This window comes from Thermobia domestica, chromosome 15 (genome assembly GCF_964235325.1).
Source record: "Thermobia domestica chromosome 15, izTheDome1.hap1.1, whole genome shotgun sequence".
Classification (NCBI taxonomy): domain Eukaryota; kingdom Metazoa; phylum Arthropoda; class Insecta; order Zygentoma; family Lepismatidae; genus Thermobia; species Thermobia domestica.
This window is the reverse complement of record NC_137468.1, coordinates 27,485,060-27,502,000: the sequence shown is the minus strand read 5'-3', so window position 1 is coordinate 27,502,000 and position 16,941 is coordinate 27,485,060. Positions and strand designations below refer to the sequence as shown.

General features: G+C 35.6%; 1 protein-coding gene across 1 annotated transcript in view; it reads right to left on the bottom strand.

Annotated features, from left to right (window-relative positions):
• Window positions 1-1,034: 1,034 nt before the first annotated feature.
• The window catches only part of LOC145672143 (alkaline phosphatase, tissue-nonspecific isozyme-like), a 689,601-nt gene continuing 673,694 nt past the window's right edge, over window positions 1,035-16,941 (bottom strand). Inside the window, exon 8 of the mRNA XM_081741467.1 lies at window positions 1,035-3,855. Coding sequence (XP_081597593.1) covers window positions 3,329-3,855 — 527 coding nt within the window. The 3' untranslated portion in view covers window positions 1,035-3,328. The remainder of the gene's footprint in view (window positions 3,856-16,941) is intronic.

Sequence of the window (16,941 nt, the reverse complement as noted above, 5' to 3'; positions counted from 1 at the left end):
TCATTATTTTTCACAATGAAAGAGCGAATACATAAATTTCAGGAAGCAGCAGACTGTGACGAAAATGCAGTTCTTAATTAAGGAAGTAAAAATTCAGTGACTTATAAACACACAAATTAGCAAGCAATTTGAATTGAGCAACAGTAATAGAGAAAGAAAAAATACCAGTGGCGAAGCGTGCAAGAAATAATTAGCAAGGTGTAATCGAGAAATTTTATAACCGTTTTATGTAAGAAAGATTCGTCATTGATTTTAAACCAGAATTCCGGATCTCCAAAAATATGACCACTTGAATAATTCCAATATAGAATGTCAAACATGTCACAAATTGGAAACACATATTTTAACGGAATATTGTAATCTTATAATTACATTTCCAAAAATACATATGATTTGGATTCTGTGTGAGCTATACGTTAGTACTTCAGTCATGATGATTTCATTGCGTGCTCTAGGGAGGGATTCCCTGTCCCCTTTGGGGCTACAAAACTTCACAAGGATACAAGAGGGATCAGTGCCCACTCTCTCAGATTTAATTAATTCATAAGTTTCCGGGCAGAGTAATAGCTAGTTTTTTAGATTTAATTCTCCAAAATTTTCTGTTTCCAAAAGAAAATAAATGAAATCGTTAAGTTTTACGTCCCACAGTTAGCCCGTCTAGGCTGAAGGAGACGATAATGATGAGAAAGTGGGAAGAAACGGAAGAACCCCGCGAAAAACCCACGCACATGGTGCTTGTAAACCACAAAGCTCACTTGTCGCAAGCTAGGATCGAATCAAATACCCCATGCACCACAGGTGAACGATCTATCACTGAGCTACGTGATCCCTACGCTCTGTCTTTCGAATTTCTATTGTAGTAGTACTTGTTATATGATAGAATTGATAGGTGGTCATCAAAATACAAAAGTCTTTGTGCTAAAAATTATGCTGTGCTATCTTACAAATTAGCCTCTGTACCAGTTGCGGATCTAACCCAGGGCAGGATTAGCCTAGCCCCCCCCCCCCAGTTTTCTTAATGACAAAAATAATTTATGCTACAGTGTGTCCGTAAAGTTGCGCAACCCGAAGTTTGATTGAGGTTATCTTTTGATCTAAGAATGATAAAGACCTGAGACTTGAAACAAATGTAAGCATGTTTATGTAAATGTAAGCATAATGTAAACGATATTGCAAATTTTTGCATAAAAATTCATGTTATCAATTATGTGCAAATTCTCATTGCTTATCATTAATTAACCTAAAACACACCTGTTGCAGTAATTTTACGATAACAATGTTGCCAGGGGCCGCATTTCTGTCAGAAAAACACCAATTTTATGGACTTGCATTAAATAGTCTTTTTGTATGGCAACACTGCATTAATCTTGTTACATTTTCGCACCAATGAATAAATGTTGATGCATACTGTACATATACACAGGAATTCACCCACAGGAAATCAGTTTTCTGCAATTGAATATCGATTTTTTTCATTTTGCACATTTTTTTTTTAAATTTTACATTTTACACTTAGGGTAATTTCTTTAGTTACTATATAAAAGCGTTACAAGTTCCAACATTGGTCATGATCTCGAAAATAGCTAGATAGAACATGCTTATATTTGTTTCAAATCTCAAGTCCTTATCATTCTTAGATCAAAAGATATACGGAAGCAAACTGTGGGTGGCGCAACTTTACGGACATACTGTATTATTTGTATATTTTTAAAGTTTATAATAAACTCATGATATACCTATCATAGCCTGAGTTCTTACTGCCCCCCCTTTAGTTGTTACCTTCTAGATTCGCCTCTGCTCTGGACAACTCCTTTGTATATCCTTCCTGTTTCCTGCACTAAGCCAGGCCATATATAATTAAGAAAAAGGAACAAATTTTGCTCCATCTTGCGAAAAATAACACGGACTCTCATGCGCCGGAGTCATTTCTTTGTCCATGTTTAATGTGGATTACCATAGAATACTATTTTTACCAGTGTATTGAAAGTCCCCCATCCTCGGAGGAAACGCGTATGCTGAAATCATCATTGGTCTGAATTTCTTATAGCCTCACTGTCGAAAAGGAACGTTAACGTCTGTATCCCAATCAACTCACTGAAAAACAATTGAATTAGTTCATGCAAAAAGGGCTTCAATCACCCATATGACGAAATTGAGTTACGAACGGATTTTTGTTCCTATAGGGTATGTTTCTATGCCTAATGGGCTTGAGTTTTGTTGGTCTAACATGTCATATTTCATAAACAGATGTCAACTTTGATTATTCTACGCAGAATGAGCTTGTTCTACAATGTCTGTTTTAGTTTCCTCAAAACTAAGTTTGTTTGACTTAAGCCCTTTTTGCATTATTTGATTCAATTGTACTGTTCATAAATTGCGTTAACTAGTTCTGAATGGCATTAAAACAAATCGTCAGTTAGTTTCAGAATTGGCACAAAATATCATGCACAAATCCCTCAAATTTATATATAGCTTAAATACCAGTGAACAACACTTCTTAACAATATTTCCATAACCAAATTTTAGTAAAGGATTTCCAATAATTTGTAAAAATTTCCCTCTCCCCCTATACACAATCATTTTCTCATCATTTTGCAATAAATTTGTAAACAATTTTGTTTTTATTATTTCTTTTTCTTCTCAACAAATATATTCAGAAAATATCAACACATCTTTTTTTCTTTTCTTTTCATTTACACGTTCGATATTACGTACTTCTAATTGATAATTTTACGAAACCTTAATATTTTTTAAAAACTCTTCTTCAAATCACATTAGTTGGAAACACTTGTAGTTCCTTCAAATATATTACTTTTTTTTTGTTCTTATAACACTAAATGTTGGTGTCAACAAATCTTCACAAGATTTTAAACAAAACATTTCCCGCAATTGTGCACTATATTATTGTTTTTGAAACAAAAACGTTGTATATTTTGTTTGTACTAGAATAAGGTATACATGAATATGTTATAATTGTGATAACGTAGGTAATCACTTTTGTAAATGCATTGTTCTTCAAAGATAATAATTCACACTGTGTGTTTATTTTCTTCGGCTAAAATGATTTAAGGTTTTAAAAACATGAGACGTCGCACTCGTCGTTGTAATCACAATCAGTACTTATTAAATTTGTAATATTCACAATACCCTGCACGAAAGAGGATTTTTATCGCTATTAATTTTGAAGATTTTTCATATATATAGTTTTAATTTGATGTTTCTATCTTCAAAAGAAACTTCCAGAAGTTATTTAACAGTAACGGTAAGTTTTGCGGGTAAGTTTTCAGGTCTTTAGAGAAATTCTTAAGAATTATTTTTAATTTATTTATCAGTGGTAAATCAAGAAAAGTTTTTGAAATAGAACTACGAAACACAATAGAAATATATTCGTCGAGTTATGAACACACGAACTTGCAGGTGCAACACCACCACGAGTCGCGTTCATTGAGCTACTGCTTATCACTGTTGCACTTGCGGGGTCTGTACTGCTGCGAGATGAAGCTTCGGCGCACACTTGATCCCGAAGGTACACTACATTCCCACCTTCACAGTGGTCCTTATTTTCTCCCATGCATGCAGCGAATGCTATTGCGTGTGGGATATACGTTTGATCAACGGTCCCTTGGAAAAGATGAGCCATGGGTCCTCGTGCGTAGATGGGCACATCCTCTCCTCCATGGGTTTCCCATTGTCGTGGCACAGCAGATTGTTGGACGTAATTTCTATCTTGAGTGTCTACTCCGGTCAAATTCTCTCGTCCACCCGAAGCAGGGTCTCTGCTAAATCCAGGTCCATTGCCATATAATAGTGTCGTATATGGTTTATGGTCGATGTCGGATAATTTTGCATCTAAGCCTGTAAAAAATAAGGGGAACAGAGAATCATTAGTGTCTGCTTCCGATAAGAGATATATAAAAATACGGATAGGTCAATTTTATATGTAAAACATCAATATACTTCACATGGTAATATTACTTTAACATTCTTTAGTACTTTTTAAAGTTGAATTAAAAACACATGAGGGAAGTGTGTCACCTTGAGCAACTGTTACTAATACTGATTATGTCAAATTACATACGATGTTTACATATACTCATATAACTACATGTTTTAATACAATGCAATGATGATTCAGAGCAATCAATGTTTGAAAAATATCTAATGGGAGTCTAAGGGAGATTTCAAGGATTCCTAGATATCAATGTTTGAAAAATATCTAGGGGACACCTGCACCCTCGTCTTTCTTCGTATGACTCAGTGACGTAACTTCACGGAAGTACAGTTGAGTTGTATATACATGGTCTGTCCAATAAATACGCAAACTGAGCTAGTAGGGAGACTTTGAGTTGAAATTAGGCCATGTGCACTTGCTGCTCTGTTGGCAGCAGAGCCACTGGAGCGATAGTAACTGCCAGACGAGCGTACAGTTACAGGTGGCATTGGTTTTTTGGTGTCCTGTTTTATTTATGTTCATGTCGACAATGGATATTAATGAACAGATTCAACAACGAATCAACACCAATTTTTGGTGAAACTGGGAGAAAGCTTTCAAGGAATGTCGTGTGCTGTTTATGGAAACAATGCACTGAAGAATCCAGCTCTTTTCAAGTGGATCAGGCGTTTCAGTGAGGGTTGTGAAGACTGTAAGAATGAGACAAGGCCAGGACGACTGTCGACCTCCTATGTTGAGGACATTGACCACAATTCGATCACAACACTAGATCACCCTCCCTACTCACCAAACTTAGTCCCTTGGGACTTCATTTTGTTTCCAAAATGTAAAATGGTCATGCGGAGGCGGGACTGGAAGGATGTGGAAATGCTAAAACGTGAAACGACAAGACACCTGAAGAGGAACTTATGAAGACGTCTAGGGATGTTTTCAACAATGGACATAGAGCTGGGACAAGGATATTGCCACGAATCTGGAGAATTTTAAAGGGGATAAGATTGATGTAACCTAATTTTGTAAAATACAGTGTTTATGACATTAGTTCGCATATGTATTGGAGAAACCACGTATACTCCTTTGGAAATAGTTTTTTCTAGGATTTTTTGGGTATGGTAGTAGACAGAAAATTAAAGTTTGGTAACACTTTTGTGATTAAGAACTGATAAGTACTTTGTAAATAGGCTAAACAGAATGCCTATGCGAATAAGGATTAGCTATTCTCTATAAGAAAACATTGGAGCTTTTACTAATCAGTAATACCTTCAGAAAATTACAGAGGCACTTGTCGGTTGTCTGTCACAACAATATTACCAAACTTTAAGATTTTTTTTTCTGCCGTGCTGGTCTTGTATTCCAGGACAGATATCTTTTCTTCCAACGCAGTTACTATAGCATCTGTGACTTTGTAACCTAATTCTACAATCATCTACTCACTAGAGGAAAAGCTATGGTGCGATATCGTCCTTAATATTTGTATTTCCAGAAAATATGTGTTGGGAAAGAGAATATTAGTAAACAGATACAGGGAGTATTTAAACGTTTCCATATGTTTTAGTAATTTATTTTGAAGTTGGTTATCCGCCTGGTTTTCGACAAAAAGTGTAATAACAGCTACGAAAATGTAAAAATCATCAATTTTTAGGACCGCTTTAAAAGGGTATAATAGAGTAGGGTACGGCAGAGTAGAATAGAGTAAGGTAAGGATAAGTAGAGTAGGGTATGGTCAGGTTAGTTTAGGATTAGGAAAGTTTGGACTTATTTTGTTAAATGTAATAGAGTGTGATTTCTCGTCTCTGCGTACGGATACTAGGTGGAGCTTCTCTGTACACTTCTAGCCATGTTCAGACAACAAATGCTCGTTACTTTCCACATTCGGTAACCTTGCGCCAAATAGTTCCCTCCGCAGCCAAATAGTTTCATGTTTATAACCGCTTATAAAGAAAAATAAAATACAACTCCCGCTCTCCTTACATACTATCAAACGCAGAAACAAGCAAATTATCCATTTGTTCCCGGTAAATTTTCAAACTTTTGCTAAAAACAGATGATCAACTTTGGAATTTATCCTACATCTTAAATGTTATTCTTAAAATTATAGCTCGGAAAGCTCATGTCTATATTCTTTCGTATACAAACATCTGAAAGAAACTTTGAATTTATAAAGAGAAAAGAAGTGAAGCTACTTTGGGTATAGAACAATGGTATTAATAAGAATAATCAAACAATGAAAACAAGTGTTTTTCTTCAACGATATCAAGGAATATAAATGTTTTCGAACATCATTTTTAACAGTTGCAAAATCTCTGTTTGTAGAATTGGAAAAAGTCTCATTAAAATAAATGCTACCCTTTTCTCTCCTCTATTTTTTTTATTTCTGCTTTCTTTGTTACCGTTTTCCAAGCTTCTTTTTATATATATATTCATTTATGTCTGACTCCTCTTCATTAAGCCATTCTTCCATTTGATGGAATACTCTTCATCTTGTTAAGAGAGGGGAAAAAACTAACTTTATTTTTTCATTTCGTTTTTATTTAGGGTAATAAATACATTTAAAAAACCTGGTCTTGTTCAACAATATACCGGAAAGAGTTTCGGTAATTCTCTTTTTTAAAATTTTTTAAAGCTCTTTTTGAAAATTTTGCCCACAGTGCATTGAGAGTGACAAGTATTACGTCATCAAGAAGAATAACAAATGAGAATACACGTACTCTTGATATTTTATTCGCTCCTTTTGTTCTTTTTTTAAAACAAAAACGAAAGTAAGATTTATTGCGTTTAATTTTTTAAAAGACTTCTCCAGAAAGCTGGAGTATTTTCAAAAGGTTTTCCACTGTTGGAAATTTCCACTAACATGAAATATTCTTAGCTAAATAAAAGAAGAGTGTTATTATTAGCTTATTTAGAGAAGTGTATGAAAATGTAATAGGACAACCATTCTTTAATTTAAGTATTGAAATGCAAGTAAGCATTTTTTTAAAAAAAAAAAAAAAAAACTTTTGAAATTCAATTCGTCTGCTACAAAGCTTCAAGATCCAGTAAATAAAAATCAAACACTTACCAAATTCATTTATTATGAGACAAGAAAGTTCGTGGAACAATCGCACTCGAAATTTCGAGAGTTCTACATGCTTCATGATCCCTACTTTCCGAGAAAGGGATTTTTTGGAAGTCTACTTGGAGATCTTTTCGTCTTGCTAGAGACAACATTGTTCAACATATTCAAAATAAATGAAAATGCTCCACTTCTCTAAATGTTAAACAACTCGGTGTAAATTCAAATGAATACATCAAGAAACAAATGAAGTTGAATATAAATTCCTTTGATGCTGCAGGCAAATAGCTACAGGCAAGTGGTTATCGATCTGAACCCAGATATTCACATGGTCAATATCTTGCAATGTTTAGTTTCTGTTGGATTTTGAATTGGATCCCATTGAGTGCCCAAAATGCAACTCTGCGATGTTTTAGTATATGAGACTACAATCTGGATAATTTTGAACAAATTCAAAGGGACATTTTTGTGCGAAATTCAAATTTTAATTTTAATTTTTGAACTGTTATTTTTTATTGTATAGGTTTTTCTTTAATATAGTACACCTTATAGCGCAATCTTTAGGCTTTCCAATGATGTTTGTTCCACGTCTCTAGTGAACATATTAACCGTTTTATGACAATTTTCATTAATAACTGTAAGTGAAAAAATGCCATTTTATGAAATTTTTGAACACCCTGTATGGGGACACTTTCAGGAGAAGAGAGGTAGTATTTGGGATTTTTTCATCTCTTACGTAAGTAAAGCTGTGCACCAATTTTTACGAAAATCTGAGATAGTCAAGTCTGATGACTTCTTGATTTGACATGGAATGTGCCAATATCGTCTTGATGTCTGCATTGCCACTCGTGGGGCCTACATTCAATATTTATGAGGTATAGTAAAAAAAAAAAAAGTTTTTCTTTCAAATGTTACCAATTTAATTTAAATACGATTATGCAAAATGTCGTAATACCACTTTAAATTCTGATAGTATTTTATGGACACACTGTATATAGATGTGATGGTTTGCGTCAATATTTAACTATATAAGAGCGAAAACATGTAAATTTGTAAACATTTTAATAATTGGTTTCACCAGAGAGCGTAATTAGTTTTACTAATTCAGGTGAGTTGAAGTGATTGGAAGAATCGTAACTGTGAAATATTATGTTTTGTAGTGTTTCGTCCCAGTAGCGTTTCTTCTCAATGCAAAATCCGTAGCATTTCGTACCGGTGTAGTAGTGTTTCGTCCCAATGTAGATCCGTAGCAGTTCGTCTCGAACTATTGTTATTGGTTAGTGAACATGTTGTTTGTATCAGCGTTCTCCAATGGACTTTCCTGAATTTAAGAGAGGTCAATCCAGTGAAAGATTTGGTTGTATTCTTGAAAAGAACAAGCAGAACGTTCAGATGCGAAGCTTATGAGCATGGAGTTGAATTTTGAAGGGGTGAAAAGTAAGAAAAGGTATGTTTCGATGGACGACAGAATTATAAAAGCAACTGAGTCACTGGAAAATTCAGGAGACGCCGGAATTTTTTTTAAAGAAAGTCTCTTACGTAATCCACATACATTAAAGAGAAAGGAGAGCAGTTAGGACTAACATATGCAAATACTGGACAAAGCTATGGATAGTCAAGAATATTCGAATATCATTTAATAAGTAACTAAGCGCTGGCTGCAATTTTATTTTTGGGAAAGTCGTTAGGACTGGTAGATGAAAATACTGGTCGAAGTTATTGATAGTTAGAAATAATCATTTAATAAGTGACAAAGCGCTGGCTTCAATTTTATTTTTGGGACTAGGCCTTATGTTTTAAGGGCGAGTGTGGTAACTCCATGGATTTTGTTTAGTTTATAAAAATTTAAAAAATAATCCATGAACTAACCGCGCTTGTTCATGGCGTTAGTGGGTTTATTACTATTCCTTTTCGTACATACTGGGTGCGAAGCTTATATGACAGACCCACTTCTGTCAGAAAGGTGCCAATGTAAGAGTGCATACAGTCCTGGTTTGTGCTAACAATGTACCTTATCGCACTGTAAATATCAATGTGTGTGTGTGTGTGTGTGTGTGAGAGAGAGAGAGAGAGAGAGAGAGAGAGAGAGAGAGAGAGAGTCGATCTATGTAACTACTGGACAAAACGCTAGTCGATTAAGTGGCGGGCCGAAACCCAAGCTTCGTGTTCGTGGAATTGGGACGAAACGCTATTGAGACGAAATGCTGTTGGGGACGAAACGATACGGCACGTGGTAAGATTGGGACGAAACGAAACGACACGGAAATATTACATTAATTAATAACCTGTCGTTTACTTCCCGAACCATATTGAGCTTCGACTTTCTAATAACATCATACCGATCCTTCCAATAACTAGAACGAGGACCAGAGATGATAAAACGTTCTCTAGACGAAAATACCAGTAACTGGTTGTTGCAGATTGGCTATTCACTCATTCCAAGACAAGATAATGGTGTAAGTCTTCAATTTAAGATTTTAACACTTACTACTACAGTGAAAATGGAAACAATAACAGGAGACGAAAAAGTGTTCATTTTTATATGGATTAGGAATTCCAATATTTAGTTTCCATTATATGTCTTATTCTCCTACTCAAAAGGAAGTAATAAAAGCTAAAAGCTATTACGACTACTGGTTTCACTTTTGGTCCCTGTATAGTAAATAATTAGAAGACAAAGTGCTTTTGATATACATTCAGCTTCCGAAGAAAGGGTTCCATCTTTTACCTTCTCCCTCTATCGCTACCGGAAGTTATAAATTTATTATTTTCTGTTTCAGTATTAAATTCTCAGTTTCACAATTAGATTCTCATTGTTTCAATATTAGATTCTCATAGTTTCAGTATTACATTCCCATAGTTTCAGTGTAAGATTCTCATACTTTCAGTATTAAATTTTCATACTTTCAGTATTAGATTTTCATAGTTCCGGTATTACATTCTCATAGTTTCAGTAATATATTCTCATATTTTCAGTATTACATTCTCATAGCTTAAAGATTAGTATTAGATACCCATAGTTTCAATATTACATTCTCACAGTTTTAGTATTAGATTTTCACAGTTTCAGCATTAGATTTTCATAGTTTTACCATTACATTCTAATATTTTCAGTATTAAATTCTCAGTTTTAGTATTATGTTATAATAGTTTCAGTATTAGATTCACATAGTTTCAATATGAGATTCTCATAGTTTCAGTATTACATTCACATAGTTTCAATATTAGATTCTCGTAATTTCAGTATTAGATTTTTTATAGTATCAGTATTAGATTTTCATAGTTTTAGTATTATATTCTCATAGTATCAGTATTAGATTTTCATAGTTTTAGTATTATATTCTCATAGTTTCAGTATTAAATTCTCAGTTTTAGTATTAGATTCTCATAGTTTCTCTATTAGATTCTCATCGTTTCAGTATTAGATTCTCGTAATTTCAGTATTAGATTTTCATAGTACCAGCATTAGATTTTCATAGTTTTAGTATTATATTCTCATAGTTTCAGTATTAAATTCTCAGTTTTAGTATTAGATTCTCATAGTTTCAGTATTAGATTCACATAGTTTCAATACTAGATCCTCAGTTTCTCTATTAGATTGTCGTAATCCCAGTATTAGGTTTTCATAGTTTCTCTATTAGATTCTTGTAATTCCAGTATTATATTCTCATCGTTTAAGCATTAGATTCTTGTAATTTCAGTATTAGATTTTCACAGTACCAGTATTAGATTTTCATAGTTTTAGTATTATATTCTCATAGTTTCAGTATTAAATTCTCAGTTTTAGTATTATATTCTCATAGTTTCAGTATTAAATTCTCAGTTTTAGTATTAGATTCTCATAGTTTCAGTATTAGATTCACATAGTTTCAATACTAGATTCTCATAGTTTCTCTATTAGATTGTCGTAATCCCAGTATTAGGTTTTCATAGTTTCTCTATTAGATTCTTGTAATTCCAGTATTATATTCTCATCGTTTCAGCATTAGATTCTTATAATTTCAGTATTAGATTTTCATAGTACCAGTATTAGATTTTCATAGTTTTAGTATTATATTCTCATAGTTTCAGTATTAAATTCTCAGTTTTAGTAGTATGTTCTCATTTTATTATTAGATTCACATAGTTTCAATATTAGATTCTCATAGTTTCAGTATCAGATTCTCGTAATTTCAGTATTAGATTCTGATAGTTTCAGTGTTACATTCTCATAGTTTCAGTATTAAACTCTCATAGTTTCAGTATTATATTGTCATGGTTTCAGTATTAGATTCACATAGTTTCAATATTAGATTCTCATACTTTCAGTGTTATATTCTCATAATTTCAGTATTAGATTCTCATACTTCAGTACTAGATTCTCATAGATTTAAAGTCAACTCATATTATGAAGTTCTCATAGTTACCCAGTGTGACAAAACTCAACTGATTTAACTACATACTTACTATGTTTACTAAGTAAACTACGTAATAGTATATATTGTAATCTGAGTCTTCCTTTTCTTGGTAAAGATTGTGTTCTGCTTCAAGGCAGGAGGAGAGAGTAAAAAATCATCTTTCTACATTTTCTTTTTTAGATCATTAAAAACATCAAAAGTGGAGAGGTTTAACTCAGTGGATTATAGGTGATATTAAAACTTAATGGAGAAGAATTCGTGCAGAATATAATGAGAAAGCGACCGAAAAATGCTGATGATGAAGGTGATGTGGTAGGGGTGACGAAACGTTAAGAAAGTTGTAACAGGAGTAGTTTTATGAGAGGAGAAACAGCCTTAAAAGACGATCTATCTTCGTTGTCAGTGGAACGACATCAAGTCTTTTTTTTATATTCTTTGGCCTTCTATAGAACATTATTAAAGGCAAAAAAGACACCTACTTCATGGAAAGATAATAGCATAAACAGGTGATCCTTTAAAAGTGGTTTTTCGAACTTTGCATTGACGTGGCCCTAAGATGAAGCATAACGAACTATGTATTGACGATAAAAGTAGCAAGCGAAGTGGGACACACACACTCCTCCACACACACAAACGTACTCACACACATACAAGAGAAAGGACAACGTGTCATCAATCTACATAGAGGAGACCAATTACCTTCAAAAACGATGTGCATTATCCGATTTTCGATATGTGATGGAGGGAACGCGGGTAACACCCAGTCTTTCACTGGGAAGGGAAATGATGAGGCCCCATAAAAGTAGTCACTATTAACGAGGCGTTAAAAAAAGGCCTGGAAAAGTGGAACTGAAAAGGGCCGTTAACTCGCTGTTAACGATCTTAGCAAGCGACAAACACCTTTCCCTCTCTCTCTCTCTCATCTTGATGCCTTTATTTTCCCTTCCCACGCCATCGCTCTTTGTATGACCTATTATAATTGCCTATATACAACAAGGGGTGACTTTTAGAGACAACCTTATACCTTTTTGAAAGACTTGTTGTGGGCGGAGAGACAACTAGTATGTTGAATTAATAACTATATGCAGGAAAAGCGGGTCTTTGTGCAAAGTTTTTAGCACAGCCTTTTCTTATTTACAACAACTGGAACTGAAATTTCGGTAGCGCTACAAACTATGGAAACCCAATACTGAAACTAGGCGCAGTAGATTTATCGCCTCCATTAGTAATAGGAGAAGAAGGTCAGAGATGTTCCGTATTCTTACGGTATTCAGAAATCTTCCCATACCCTCTAGCACATCCCTCATGATACAGTTCCTTCTTAGCCAATGTCCCCAAAAGTTTCTCTTCCCCTTCTTAATAATATCTAAAAATTGTTCTTTTCTCTCTCATCATTTCTGACACACTCATTCGTTTTCCTCCTGATCCAGCTAATTTTCACCTTTCTTCTCCATACCCACATTTCTTCTCCAGTCGTTTTTCACCCTTTTTACGTCCACGTTTCTAACCCATACAATACAATAATTTACACGAAACATTTTATGAGCCTTTTTCTCAACTCTTTATTAACAAAATAGTATTTTCTTGCTTCTAAAGGCTTTTTTCGCCATTCCTATCCTTGCTTTTATTTCACATTCACACTTCATTTCATCACTATAATACTACCCAGGTATCGAAAACTAGCTACCTGTTCTATTTTCTTCCCTAGTACTTGTATAATTGCTGCAGGTCCCTTCGTTTCAATCACCATGGCTTTTGTCTTTCTTACATTTATTTTCATCCAATATTCTTCCCAGACCTTCATCACGTTTTCTAACATCCTATTGATTTTCCCTTCAGCTGTTATTTTATACAACCATCATAATACCCTCTTGTTTTATCCGAAGTTTCATAGATTTTCCTCCGTTTACATTTCCTTATTTTCACCAACTCTTTCTAGTTCTTCTATCCTCTCATTTTCTTTTGAAAAATTATTCAATTGCTCTGTCAGTTTTCTTTCGTAGTTCCTTATCCAACTTTCTGTACATCTTTCTGCCCTCTTCTGTACCAACCTGTTTCCACGTCTTCCTTTCCCTCATTTTCTGCAACATCTATTCTGTAACCTATATATACATGATGATCATGAAGATTGTAAATCCCATATTTCCGTGATTTCTTTATTACCCGTTTTTTTTAGGCGAAACTAGAATTAGGGAGTCAAGAATTCTTATTTTGTGTAACATGGCAGACAGAAATCTTATTATTTACGTACGTGTCATAACAGTTAAGGCGAAATGAAAATTAGGCCAAACGATTCAAGTTGCAATATAATTACTAAACATTTTAGAGGAAATTGGGGCGGAGGAAACTAATAAAATAGGCTAGATTCTGCATATACATCTTATTGTAGGAGTAGCAGTAAAGGGCAGGGAGACTGAATAACAAAAAGAAAAAAAAGAAGACTCAATAGGCATTCGCAGAATACAGAGTTGCCCAAAAGTAGGTGGGTCAATAAAAATTTCACCCGCGACCCACTGACCCACCACCCACCATGTCCCACTCTGACCCACCACCCACCATGAACCACTCTCATCCACTTTGACCTACTCTGGCTCACCAAAATCCATCGTCATTAACTCTGAACACGATCCACGGCCTCTTCTGAACTGACTGAAGAGTTTACACTTGTAATAAAACAAGACTGTGAAATTGTCACTAATCGGAGTTTGAATTTCTAGTCAATGGCTCAAGCACCACTCTGTTACAATATCAACAAGTGGAAAAGAAAGGGAAATGAAGGTCTTGAAAGTAAAACGGAGACAAATTTACCAGTCCTCAGAAGATACTGTCTACAATGCAGTGAGCAGAGAGAGTCGGTAGATCATACTGAGTCGGTGGGTCGCAGTGGGTCACGGTGGGTGGTGGGTCGCAGTGGGTCACATGCTGTTGACCCACGACCCACTGACCCACCCAGAAAACTTGACCCACTCGACCCACTGACCCACCGTGATTAAGTATAATACTCCAGCTTATAGGTTTGTTTCCTTCGGCTGTTCCGAACTTAAGGTGTAAGTTAAAAAGCTTTAAGAACAAATAATAAAGAAACGACAATAAGAAATTATGGATAACAATAAGAAATTATGATCAGTACGGTAGTGTATACCTACTTTTGGGCCACTCTATACACACTGGTGCAAATCCCGGGGGGATGAGGGGACATGTCCTCTCCCACTTTGGAACTGGAAGAGACTATACCCTCCAATAATCCGATTTGAAATATGTTTTTGGGGGAGAAATGTGATTATGTATGTCCCATTGCCACAAAAGAAAGTGAGATGAAATTGATGTACCCCCAGAATAAGCCTCAAACCTGTCCGCATCCCAATGTTGAAGAACACTTTGCTTCCCTGATCTTCCTCACCATTGTTCCTCAACTTCACAAATATTTTGAACATCGATTAAAAAAAATATGGGAAGGGTCTTACCCGTCCTCCCCCCCCAATGTTAAAGATAGATTTGCGCCACTGCCTATACATTACTGATAAAGCACATATAGAAGCATGAAATACCATCATCAGTTTTTCTTTGTTTTAATTCCCTCTAAATGGTTTCTGTCCATTGTAAACATGGAAAGGTAAAATAAAAGGCTGCCAGACTACACAGACAAGCGCAGTGAATATTTTATTATTCTTCCTAAAAACTGGATTAGTGAGTACGCAACGCTGTTTATTTCATTAATGGCAGAGTTTATATTCTGTCTATTAGCCAGGATTTAATGAATGTTAGTGCCCCCATTTTCCTCATATTCAAGGTACATTATTGCTTTAGCTTTGTGAATATTGCATTTTAACGTATGAAGCCAGATCGATAATGGGTTTTGTGAAAAAAAAAAACAATAAAAGATGGTACTGTATATCAGCACTAATATTTATTTATTTTTAAAGGGAAACGTTAAATTCTAGTAAAGAGAATAATGAGCAATTATTTACCATCAAAATGGGGAAATAAAGAAATAGTATTGCAGAGTGGTAAAGTAATGCTCGTGTTCCCAATCTGTTACTATCTTTAAATACTCCTAAAAGGATTTTTAACATTATAATAAGATTTTCATAACTCATGCACCTAACAACACATCATCATACTCACCTGGCGACTATAGTCGAAAGTCTATAAGTTGTGCGATTAGGCTAATTGTTCATTAGTTTAGTTCTTTCTTCTAACGTGCGGAGGATTGTTACAATCGACATCGGCCTTCGGGTCCGAGCCGCACAAATTCTTATCTAGGGCATTTTGCTGATTACTAACTTTGGTTTGACAGTCCACTTATTCCCTGAGCGGGGCACAGCACTTTTGTGTTAGTGAAACGCCAGGTTATCTACTAACATCTAGACGGGGACGAAAGCACTTCAGTGTTTTGCGGTACGCTTCCTTACTCCAAGCTCCTCGTAATCTATATTATCTTCCTCGGCGGCGCTCGACCGACGAAAGGCTCTGCCTTTTTGAAGTCACTTATCGACGACCATGCCTAAGACTCCGGACTTTTCTTCCCAGGGCAAACACCAAGGTTTACCGGTAATGGCACCACCTAGGGAATCTCGTAGAGAGGCGGCCCGATCTCAAAAACGCACCAAACCTGCTAGCACCTCCCAATCATCCGATGGCTCTCCACCTAGGGATCGCGAGCGCTCTCGCTCCCCCACGAACCCTTCCTATACTGAGGCTCTCAAGAGTCCTCCTAAGTCTAAACCAACTGCATCTGATTCTTCTTCTTCTTCTGTTGCCAGCGCTTCTGTCGCCCAACCTATGGATGTTACTAATCCGACGCCTGCACAAACTACCATCCTTTTTACTCAGATAGATCCGTCTCTTCATAATATTAAATCCTTTTATCTGAAGCTGCTCCGATACTGTACTCGCCTGGATTTACAGCAACTCATTAAAACACAGAATGGTATTATCCTTAAAACTGCAAACCCAAATCTGTACCAACATCTTATTTACAAAGTTGGACCAGCCATGTTCGGCACCAATACAAAAATTCAGCTCTTACAGTCTCCTGGCTTAAAAACACCACCTCCACCCAAACGTTCTCCTTTACTATCTGTCGTAATTCGTGGGGTTGACCCTAGTATTACTGAACAGGAATTGCTGGAAGAACTCAAAGCCGATAACATCCATCCGAGTCGTGCAATTCGTATTAAGAACGCCGAAGGTCCTACATACATGGTGAGACTGCTTACAGACAACCAAGCGCTTATAGACGATCTTCTTCAAAATGGTGTCTTTATCTATCGTTGTCACCATCTCGTCGAGGCATCTCGCACGCCACCTCCTCTCTCACGGCGTTGCGAAACTTGCTTAACATATAATTCCCATATGACCACTCAATGCACTCTTCCACCTAAATGTGCACACTGCAAGGGCCCACACAAGATTAAAAACTGCACACTTCTCCAACAACCTCCGGTATGCAACACCTGTGATGGCGACCATGCTACCTACTCTTACAAATGCAAAACCAAACCGAAACCGCTGCCGGATAAACCCGAGACAGTCGTGCC